General features: G+C 35.9%; 1 protein-coding gene across 6 annotated transcripts in view; it reads left to right on the top strand.

The window, feature by feature from the left end:
• The window catches only part of LOC138698122 (transducin-like enhancer protein 4), an 814,654-nt gene that overhangs the window by 762,207 nt on the left and 40,003 nt on the right, over positions 1–12,444 (top strand). For all 6 annotated transcript variants that reach the window (XR_011331700.1, XM_069823853.1, XM_069823855.1 and 3 more), the window contains one exon: positions 2,227–2,325. Coding sequence is in view for 5 of the 6 variants with exons in the window: in XM_069823853.1 (XP_069679954.1) it covers positions 2,227–2,325 (99 nt within the window). In the remaining variant the exon portion in view is untranslated. The remainder of the gene's footprint in view (positions 1–2,226; positions 2,326–12,444) is intronic.

The following is a 12,444-nucleotide window of genomic DNA, read 5'->3' as shown; positions in this document are numbered from 1 at the left end:
TACAAACTTATTGCTTGCGATATGGTATTTCTTTAACAGAATAAAAGTTTTGACAATAAGTAAACAAAGTTCAATTAATATGCGAAACTATTCACAAAACATCAAGGAAGATTGTATTGCTTAACCAGATGGTCACAAAGTTTATCAACAGATAGGAAGTTCGCGCTTTCAAACCTGCCGAGGGTAGTGGATTTTTAGTGGTGCTAAACGCCTTTATTATGTCTTTTCTTGTAAGGAAAGGAAAACTGAGAGGCCTGTGTTTTACATTTAGAGCACTTACAACCCTGACCCAGAATGAGAGAGTCCCGGGAAAAATTTACTGGCTATTTCTCGTTCACGTCAAAATTTGGAGATATCACAATGTATCCAACTATATTCAAAATTAAATACAATTCGAAATGGACATAAAGAACAATTTGAAACATGTTGAAAGTTCGGTATAATTGAAGAAAATAAATTTTCTAATTAATTAATATTTTGCACCATTCATTTATTCATTCAGTTTTCTGCTCAGTTTCACTGCTAACACAGCATTCTCCAATCTTCCCATTTTCTGCCTTTACACTATTGTTTTTTTACGATATTTCATAATATATTCCAGAAATTAAAACTTTTATCTGAATGTATTGTAATAGTTAAACTCATTGTTAAACAGTATAATAATTGTTGCACAATTCTTTTGTATTCTGGATCCTCATGGTAAACCGCAGTTTGGCAGCAGACAAAAATTAATAAATTGTATTCGTAGTGAAAGGTGGACAATTCTCAAGTAGTAAAGTAGTGCGAACCAAAATGAAAACGAAATATTAGTATATTACGTAAGATGGAGTGATTCCTTTATATGGAAGTAGGAAGATAATTCCACAGTATATAAATGAAAAAGGAGATGGAAGTTATTAAATGTAGGCTAATGAATATTTAAGTCTGATGTGTTTTCAGTCTGCTTAACAGGCAATGATAATGAATTAACTTTTGCCTTGTTTCACTGAATCAGCTTTTGTACTGGAATTACTTGAAAGTGGAAGCTTATGGAATTTATTACATTTGAATTACTCGTAATTTCATTATCTCATGGTGTGAAAAATGACAATTCAAGTTCCAATGGAATACACTCTACAAATAGAACAACGAAACTAAATAGCCTTTCTTTCTACCTTCATTGGCAAGAATACTTTTTTTTTACAAGGGTGGAGAGAGAGAGAGAGAGAGAGAGAGAGAGAGAGAGAGAGAGAGAGAGTGTGTTCGTGACGATCTCTGTCTGCTGATGGCGGGAAATGAGCCTCGGCACGCCCGGTGAAGCGAATTACATTTGTTCGGGGTCTGGAAACCAAGCCAAGCGTTAGGGCGGGCGTGTGGGGTCGCCAACTCCTCGCCCACGAGTTTGGCGGACCGCTATACAAGTGATGATCATTGTGCCATCTGTGTTCCGGCAGCCGAACTTCTTCCTATCTTTCCACCCTTGACATCCTGCCCATATCCCAGAGAGAGAGAGAGAGAGAGGAGAAAGAGAGAGAGAGAAACTAACTCAACCTATATAATGGCTGCATGGTTCAATCGTTTCGTTACGCCACTAGGGAATTCTTACCCTCATACTTTTTTTTCCCTCCACACTTTTTTTTTCACAATCGTCGTCTCTTTTCCTCTCTCCATCCACCTCCCACCTTTTTCTTGGGCTAAAGCTTTATCGGCTTCAGACACTAAGAAGAAATTGACCGGAACAGCACGGAATCCGGCAGCACCCTCATAAAACGTGCGATAAGACGGAAAGAGAGCGTTGAAAGATTTTCACTTCACGTCTTGACATGACTAGAATAGTGGATTGATAAGGATTTGAGTATCAAGATGTACGCAAGGTACATCTATCTCCAGAGACTAATACGGCGGTTTTATAACGGGATATAACGTTATTACTCTGGCGTAAACCCAAATGGCGCCTGTCTCAAAGTGGCGTAAAATGTGTAGACATCATATAGAACTATATATCCTCACGAATTGGATAGACGGGAATGTGATTGTTGACTTGGGTAAAGCGCACATTACTACATTATAACCCGAGGAGAAAATCTTAAAAAGTGTCGTATGTTTCAATGCTAGCAATTATTATGAGCGCTAACATGCTAGAGTACATTATAAATGTAATTTTACACTTTTGAGATTTTATGTCTAGTCGCTCAAATTGAACTTACAGTTGTCAAATATATAATAAACTTTTTTATTATTTTTCAGCGGAACTCTATTTCCCCAGCAGAGAGGGAGAAATACCGACCAAGGAGCCCTCCAGAACCGGAACACAAAAAACTAAAAAAGGAAGAAAAAGACTGCCATGTAAGTATCAAGTTTGTATTTTTTGCCTGCGATAAAATAAATATTCAGTGCTCGAAAATGGAGACGAAACATAATAGTTGTTATAAAACTGCTTATAACATCACGTCGGTAGTTTCGCTTACATCCACACCCACGTGCATCAACGTCGGTTAGTGTAACCACTAGTTAAAATTGTCACCTAACCCCTGGTTAAGCATTTTTACGGTGGATCGACCTCGGTTACGACTTAAATAGAAGGTTAACCACAGTAATCTCTAACCGGCCATATTCGAGCGGTTAAAGGAGATAACCAGTAATTAGTAGACCAAGTAAAGCAAAATGGCGGCCAGAGCCACAAATGTATATTTCGAAGACGATTATTATTGTACAGTACTTGAGCGTGAAGTTTACATAGTGGCAAGAGAGAATTCTTACGAGGAATTAGGTGACAGAAAATTCCAGGAGGGATAATAATAATAATAATAATAATAATAATAATGATTTATTTAACCTGGCAGAGTTAAGGCCATACGGCCTTCTCTAACACTCAACCAGGAGTAAAGACTGCGTTACAAAAACACTACAAATTAACAAATTACACTACAATTTTACACACAAAACTGAATAAGATAATAATAATAATAAAAAATAAACAACAAATAAGAAGAAATCAGACATAATATATAACATACAGAAAGAAAGAAAAAAGCATAATAATATGTGAACAGCAGGTCAAAATAAATGAGGCATACAAAAAAAAGACAATTATTCATAATAATAATAATAATAATAATAATAATAATAATAATAAAGAAGAATAGTAATAATGATAATAATAATAATAATAATAATAATAATAATAATAATAGTAGTAATAAAACAGTGCAGTACAAAGTATACAGTGAATACAATATTTCTAAGTACACACAATAAGGAAAATTAAGATTATATATAGCTCAACTTATCACATTAGAGATATAACATTATCGGAAAATATGAAAACAAAAATATAAAATAAGTTGAATATCATTAGAACATAAAAAAATGTGAATACGTGGAAACATGCAATACAACACTTGTCATAATAGTAAGTTAGTTTGGCAACTCGTCATAAATAATTTTCTAACTTGGATTTGAAAGAATTCAATGTTCGGCAGCCCTTGACTTCAGGCGGCAGAGAGTTCCAGTGACGAGAGGTAGCAACAGTGAAGGATGAGGAATACAGAGACGATGCGTGAAGTGGAATTTCTAGCGTGTTATCGCGTTGTGCTCGAGTATTAATATTATGATAGCGAGAGAGAGTATGAAATCGAGCGAATAAATAATAGGGGGATGAAGAGTGCATAATTCGATATAAGAGAGAAAGTGAGTGCAGATTTCTCCTCTCATGTAACCTAAGCCATGATAACTTCTTGAAAGAAGGTGAGATATGATCATAGTATCGAACATTACAAATGAAGCGGACGCACGCGTTATGAACACGCTGTAGTTTCTGAGCGGAATCAATCCTGAGATCACTGAACAAAACGTCGCAATAATCGAAGTGAGGTAGAATGAGTGTCTGTACCAGCGTCTGTTTTAATTTAGATGGATAATGATACAATCTTTTTAGTGAATGGAGAATAGAGAATGCCTTCTTACATGTATATTTAATATGCGTATCCCAATTTAGATTAGATTCGAAATGTACTCCGAGATTTTTTACGGTAGAGCTAAACGGGATGATTGTTTTATTCAGTTTCACAGGTGGAATATTCAGGTCGTTGACTTCAGGAATTAATCTACGGTTCGCGAACAGAATAGCCTGTGATTTACATGCGTTTAGGTTAAGCCCAAATTGTTGAGACCAGGAAGAGATGGAATCAAGATCTTCATTCAGACTATTAATGCTATCGTTTAGTGCGTCGGGACGGGCTGAAATATACAATTGAACGTCGTCTGCATATATTTGATATCTGCAGTGCTTAAATGAGTTGGAAATTCCATTTATATAAATAGAGAAGAGCAAGGGGCCTAATACTGATCCCTGAGGAACTCCTGTGTCTACAGTACGCCAGGATGAGAAACGATTATTAGATATGACACGCTGCTGGCGGCCAGTAAGGTAGGAGTACATCCAGGTGATAGCACTATCAGAAAGGTGTAGCGTTTGTAGTTTAGTCAATAGTAGATCGAAGTCAACAGAATCAAAGGCTTTGCTATAGTCCAATAAAACTAGTACAGTAGCCTGTCGTTTATCCATGGCTGCGCGTATGTCCTCAGTAACATTCAACAAAGCAGTAGAAGTGCTATGGCCATTTCTGAATCCTGATTGTAAAGGGTCTAAAAGATTAAATTCTATTAGGTAGTCTGACAACTGCTTATGAATGATGCGTTCCAGAGCTTTAGATAAAACGGGAAGAATGGAGATTGGCCTATAGTCTTTTGCAGAAGTAGGTGAATTTACTTTAGGAAGTGGGCGTACCAAGGCTGTTTTCCAGAGTTGCGGATAAACAGACGTGATAATTGAAGAATTGAAAATATGAGTTATTACGGGAAGCACGACATCGACTAACTTATTGATAAAGACTATGCTTATGTTATCAGTGCCTTGTGCTTTAGATTTAATGCTTTTAAGAGCCCTTCTTACTTCAGAATCAGTAATGTGCGAGAAGAAAAATTTTTCGCGAGAAGGTGGAGGATTAGCTAGGAGAGTATTAATTGTATTTCGTTTTGACTGTTTTTCAGGTCGTATAGTGGGAGGTGAGGTAAAGTATTAATTGAGTTTATCAAGCGGTATGTTTATAACTTCAGCTTCTGATGCTTTCTTCCCTACTCCCATATCACGTAAGTTATTCCAAAGACACCGAGGGGGAATGGACGGGTCGACGAGACTCAGGGCGTGACGGCGTTTAGCATTCCTAATGCTTTGTGTGGTTTTGTTTCTAAGTTTTTTGTAGTTGTTAAAGTTTTCGGCAAAATCTACAAATGGCTCACTTGAAATAACACAAAAACAGTCATATTTCTTTTGATCGGCTGCTTATATTACGATTCTATAGAACTTATTTTCTATATTTTAAGAGGGAATACTTGAATATCTCTTTCTCTATGTCACTGGCTGAACAAAGAGAGGTTATGGATGGATCTTAGGATAATGAACAGTAACCTGGTGTAAATGAGGTCCTGGATCGTACACACATTCCTACCAATCTTCTACATCCTTTTTCTTTGTGGATATTCCTTCTTTTTTATATAATATATTTAAATATAGTAAGTAAGTCTATGATACTTTAACCTCATATTGGAATATAATCATTTTTGCATTCAATTTTCTATTTTGTACGATTTTAACCTAACAGCACTGAAAAACAAAGAAATGCAACTCGCAAATATAACAGTGCCCAAAGGCAAACAAATGCAACGCGAAAATGTAGGCTACGTTCATTTCGATGTAGAACGGAGTGAGCACAGTCGTTTTTAGATGTTGACTATTATCTTTGCAGCGGTATGGATGCTTTCCTTTTGTCATTTTGTAGAAACAATGTACCATCATAGACTTTATTCTGGTTAAATGAGGTGTCAGTTAACCATATTTAAGTAATCGGTGATTATGAATGATGCACAGAAATTACATTTTAACCACCGTTACTGTTTAACCGTCGTTTCGTAATCTATGATTACTGCGTTTTTAACCGATGTTGATGCACTTCGTCACCAATGTTGTATCGAATTATTAACATACACGTTGTCGCAGCCCATAAAATATGTTGTGTACACTTTTGCCCAACAGCAAGACTACAGTTGAAGATTAATAAAAGAACAGTGTGGCATGCGGGTGGCACATTTTCTCATACATTCTGTACATTCCGGAATAATTCAGTTCGCCATGTTATCGGTTACATTTGTCTACATTTCAAAACCACGTTCGTAGAGTATACTTTACATTCGATCACCGTTACTTCGCCCAACGGACACTCGCTGGCACATCCGAAGACGCACACAGATTCGCAAATTCATATGAAACATGATTATGGAAAAATAAATATAGGAGGAAGAAAGAAACAAAGACAAATAGAAAGAGAGATTAATATTATAATTACATATGGAAATAAACAACATCTTTAACTTCATTTATGAACGTATTGTAACAAGATTTACATAAAATAGATTTATGCAGGCCTATATGGCAGCCGTGTTCACTTCTGCAGTTACGCCTTTCACTGAGTTTGCGATAACCCGCCAAGCGTGTTTACATATTATGACGTATGACCGTCTAGCAGACTTTGTATGTAATCAGTGGTTGCTAGTGAAATCAAAGGTATCTTAGACACAAATAATGATCAGCAGCCATAACTCCTCCGAAAAATTCGTGTGCCTTCGTGAGAGCTTAGTTCCACACATGAACAAATGTATTATGCAGAGGGAGAGTTCCAATAATTTGTTGTCAATATTTAAAATGACTTACTGTAAGAACACGTAACTGTTGCCAGGGGTCACGTGGCGGCTTAATAAAAAAGAGGGTATGAGTGCAAGATTTCGCTCTGTTTTTCATTTGTTTTATTTCCTTTGTTGTTCACTCTGTAAATCAAGTATTATAAATAATTTAGAGCAAATATAATATTCAAGAGGTAGATTAGATGCAAAAATAAACATCCGTTTTCTTGTGTGAACCAGGTGTTAAGGGTGGACTTACGAGAAATTCAGGTTACAGTAGATCGCTCATTTTGTGTCGAAGAGTGTACATTGCAACAGCGGGAATTAAATAATCCCCATATTTATTCCAATCTGTATTCGATGAGCTGCAAAATATTATACACCATGTGACATGCACATTTTAAACTATAAACTTAGAAATGTATATTACAACATACGAAACAAACTCAAAATAATAAGTTATTAGGAAATAGACTACATGAAAGCAAATCCATAAAATGTATCAAATCATTCATCATCCTACAAGCATAGTTGTCTGAAATCGGGATTAATATCAGTCGTTGCAATTGTGAGCTGATCCTTCAAATTCTCGTCTCCAAATCTGGATCTCGATTTTGATTTAGTCAGCTTTGTTTGGGGTGGGGGGGGGGGGGAGGAACACCGTTCGCATCTGTAGGTGGAGCCAAGTATTGATGCAATTTCTATACCGAAATTAAATAGATTTAGATATGTTAATTTACAAAGTTATTTATATATGTCCAAGCCAACAAAATTAGTACATTTATACTTTCGGTAAAAGTGTCATTTTGTAGACGGATAACCTCCATTTGCAAATCTAATCGAACATGTCGAACATCAACAAAAAATGGGTTTGAAAATAATAAGAAATCGTTCTCCAAATTGTTAAAATCATAAAATCTATCATTGGAAAATTGTATGATTAAATTATCTAGCACTTGGATGACATTATCAGTGATGTTATATGACGAGTCTGTTAAAGAAAACATAAAATTACCTTTGCTTTAATTGTTCAACCCATAACTGCAACTGTGCTATGAAACATCTTATTGTATCATAGAGTTGAACAATAGTTTTGTTTTTTCCTTGTAACCGACGATTCAGATCATGATGTTTTGTAATATCACACAGAAAAGCGAGACCGGTAACCCATTCATTTTATTCTAATTCCATTATATTAATTGTGTCCTGAAAAAATAAAGCCTGTTAATTTACATGTGACAAAGCCTAAAAATATCGTAGGCGATTTAATTAAAAAGGTTACCTGATTCTTTGAGAATTCCTGTATTATGTTACGCTAGTAAAAAAAAAAAAATAAGCATTTGACCGAGACTGAGCGATCTGACTTCAGTGTAGTACGCCAAATCTTCATAGTTTTCATCCAGATATTTCGCATATCAGTATTGAGAAAGTTAATAGAAATGGACGTAATATATTTTCAAAGGTAGCAGCGTTTAACAAATAAAGGAGAGAATGACTATAAATTATTAGAATTGAAAGGAATAGAAATTTTCTCTGCCAGTGAGACTAGAACTCGTCTCTCTAGCATGTAAATAATTGATGTAGGAGTTAAATGTCTGGTTTGCAATATAATTGGCAAAGTTTTATTAGTAACCGAGGATAAGGTAGTGCTTATGGCTCATTAGTGGCAAAAACTAGCGTCCTATTTACAAATAAAAATCTTGCTCCATTTGTGTGTTGTGTATGGTTGCTTTAGGCTGTTTTAATTTACGTTTGTGAGATTATTATGACATTGAATTTCAATATTCAACGCCAAGAGCAAGTTAAATAGAGTGGAAATGCTCGGAGATAAAGGATGGCATTGTTGAAAATTGCGAATTTTATTCAAGTAAATGGGTTAAAATGTTGAGAGGTTAAATTAATTTTCTCAGTTTTCCCTTCACACAGGAAATAGTATTTTTCATGTCCCCGCAACTTGTAAGAAATTACACATGTTAGTTTAAGAACTCGTCCACCAAAAATAGGAAATCTTTGTTGTTGACTTTTTAAAGAAATATTAATATCAGAACTATTATACAGTTGAGAATCGTGTGAAAATTCTGTTACAGCTGTAGAACTGTTGCAGAGTCAGTTTTAAAATTTAACGTTTACAGTTGGTCAGTTCATTCATTCATGGTGTTCAGCCCAAGAGTAGATCTTTCACTGCAAATACAGCATTCTCCAGTCTTTCCTATTTTCTTCCTTCCTCTTATCTCCGCATATGGTTAATATCTTGTTCACCATTCCTTCCAGTGCATCCTTCGGTAGACAGTTTCTTATCAGCCAGTCCCTTTTCTGTTCCTGATCAGTTTCAGCATTATTCTTTCTTCACCCACTCTTTCCAACACAGCTTCGTTTCTTATTGTCTGTCCATTTCACACACTTCATTCTTCTCCATATCCACATTTCAAATGCTTCTAGTCGCTTCTTTTCACTTCGTCGTAATGCCCATGTTTCTGCTCCATACAATGCTACACCGCACTTCGCTAGCCTTTCCCTTAGTTCTTTTTCCAGAGGTCCACAGAAGAGCTCTTTTTTTTTTTATTAAAAGCTTCCTTGGCCATTGCTATCCTTCGTTTGACTTTCTGACAACAGCTCATGTTACTGCTTATAGCACACCCCAAGTATTTGAAGCTGTCCACTTACTCTACAGCCTCATTTAGTATTCGCAAGTTTACCTTCTTTATTTTTCTTCCTATGGCCATTGCTTTCGTTTTGTTTGCATTTATCTTCAGCCCATATTGCTCACAGCTGTCATTTAGCTCCTGTAGCATATCCCTTAGTATCATCTCCTCTTCTGCTAACAATGTCATATCATCAGCAAATCTTATACACTTTATTCTTCTTCCTCCTACTATTACCCCTCCCATGTTCTAAAACAGTTCTTCACTAAATCCTCCAAGTAGATGTTGACCAGGGTAAGTGATAAAGGGCATTCTTTACGTATTCCTCTCCCTATTTCGCTTCCTTCTGACATTTCTTCTCCTATCCTGACTATAGCTCGTTGTTTCAGTTGGCCAATATTATCAGTTAATTCTTGTCGAAGCAGCCAACGGAAGATTTGTTGTCAAGGAATTGTGGGTTATTTGTAATCCCATAGTAATATTATCACTTCACAGAACCAGCAGAACTATGGATGGCTCGATACCCTGAACTATAGATACCGATAGCTGAATGAAAAATCAATATTCGATACTTAGGGTTCGAAACAACAGTATTTTACTTATCGGTGATACTGAATAGGTCTAGGTATCGGAAGGAAGTAATTAATATCGAATCAAAAGTGTTTGTACCTTACTTGTATTAACTTGCATCAAATCATTCCTACGCGAAACTGCTGTCTTCATTACATCCTTACTTTCATTCCTTCTCGTAATATGTTTAAATCTGTTAACGCAGTGTTCTTTGATTACAACAATATGCGATGACGATAATGGAGACCGAAATAAAAATACTATAATTCATTGATGAAGTAGCAGGCCTACACGAAAATAAAGGAAACTGAACAATAACAAAATACTTTTTAATTCAGCGGTAATTACTGTAGATCACTTAGCCGTCACAGATATTGCCAGTAGTGCAAATTTGGTGAAATTCCTATAAAAAGAGGGAACACCGTGTAAAAATCTGCTCCAAACACCGTCCTTGTTTTCCACAAGTTATACACATCGTCGGGACTTGAACCCGGATGTTCGCGTTCAGAGCCATCGCTCTAGTCTAGAGTTTGTAGAAAATGGCGTAGGAAAATGTGGCCCCAGATTGCAAGTCTACTCCATGTAATAATAATAATAATAATAATAATAATAATAATAATAATAATAATAATAATAATAATAATATGAGAAATAAAGAGGATGAAGATTAGGTAAGTAGATATCTTTAAGATTCTTAAATTAATAATTTAGTTTGCAGTGTGTTCCTTCAGTTTCAGAATTCATGTTACTACAGTATCTCGGTAGTATTCTTTTTTAAAAATGTCTTCGACTAACTTCAACTCATTCCAACCAACTGTTCAGTCCTCGTTATTAGACAGTATTCCTTTCGCATATTTCGAGGACAATTTGATAAACATGTTCCGTAAAAATCCACTACACGAAAATGTACGGAACTCATTTTTAATCACGCAGCTAAACAGTGAATAAAACGTCAAGCGAAACAGCAGTTTTTTTTTTTTACAGATATACCAAACAATACACAGTCTGTTCCTTAATAACTAAGCGCCTAATTAGAGTGACTGAAAGTTGTTTAGTATTCTGATATGTTTCAATCGGGCAAGGTGTATGTTCCGTTTAATGTACTGTAGATAATGCATATCACAAAATAATGTTTTCCTTTGTTTTCTTTCCACTTCGGACTGCGGTCTAATGATTATTTCATATCACTCGATAAATTTGGATTACTGAATGGATAAAATTATACTAAATACCCGAACAGATAACGCGAGAGTTACACATTAAAATGTTTTCAGAGCTATCTAAATGGAATGCTAAAAACTACCAATGTTTAAAATGATTTCTTTGCGAGATAATAATATTATTTTTCACTTCTGTAAATCGCGTAGTTGCAACGACCGAAATGAATTCTTGTATATTGTAATTGTGCGCAAGCTACAGCTGTAAGAGAGTATAGCCGGAGCCGATTCTTCGTTTGTTGATCCCACGTTGCTCAGATTTTAATGCGAGGGAAGTACACACGTTTCACTTTTTCGCACTGGAGAGAACTCTAGAGCTCCAGGGAATATATCTGATCTTGTGACTGCTCCAGTAGTTGTCATTTCATGTGTCACAGCAACACGGGCGTCTTTCTTGTCGCTTGAATGCAATAGTTAATCACTTCTGTCTCTCCAGAACAAGTATAATTTAATGATCAGTATTTCCTTCAGTAATTCCATTTGCTATAAACTGTCTATGCGGGGTAAAGAGGAGCGGAGGGAAAGGAGGGTTGGCTCAACAGAAGCAATTTCCCGTGCTAATTGGTTTGGACAGTTCGGGCTTGAATTCCTTCTTCCATTCTACTTGACTTACTTTAACGATTTCATATGAACGCGGTATCCTTATTAAAAGCGATCCATTTTAACAAGCTAATTATCTCACATACAAAACCGTTTAATGAAAATAGCTTTTAGTAACGTCTTTTGTCTGATTTGTTCTGACATTTGGTAGTGGGATGGGGTGTATTTTATGAGGATAAATGTAATTAGAGCAGTTTGCTAATGGACTCTATGTAAAAAGAAAAGCTTGTTACGCTAATCAGCGACCGGGGGATACTTAGTTCGTCCGCCTCTTTGCTGATTGGATTTCCTTCCATAGCGACTCTAAACCACTACGGTCAAGCGTTTCCATCTCTTTTTTTTTTTTTTTTTTTTTTTTTTTTTTTTTTTTGTGGGAAAGTGTGTTGTTACAGAATTGAGTTAGGCTCTTGAGATACAGAAAACTGTATCACATACCCAGGCTCGCCAAATTAAGTATCCGAAGTTAACACAGTTCGGTACTAATAATCAGTGAGAGAAGTGGGGCGGTATGTGACGGTATGAAATACTGCCACTGATTTCTATGGCCAGAAAACATACCGTTAGTGAAAAATGACATCGTCACTGAAAAAAATGTGATCCTTAAAAATTTGTTTATACATTTCTTCAAAGCAAAGAGTACCATCTGTTTACTTCGTAAATCTAAACCACAGCCTTCTGGAACTGTATTCAACGTGTAT

This window comes from Periplaneta americana, chromosome 4 (assembly GCF_040183065.1).
Source record: "Periplaneta americana isolate PAMFEO1 chromosome 4, P.americana_PAMFEO1_priV1, whole genome shotgun sequence".
Lineage (NCBI taxonomy): Eukaryota > Metazoa > Arthropoda > Insecta > Blattodea > Blattidae > Periplaneta > Periplaneta americana.
This window is presented reverse-complemented; position numbering and strand designations above follow the sequence as displayed.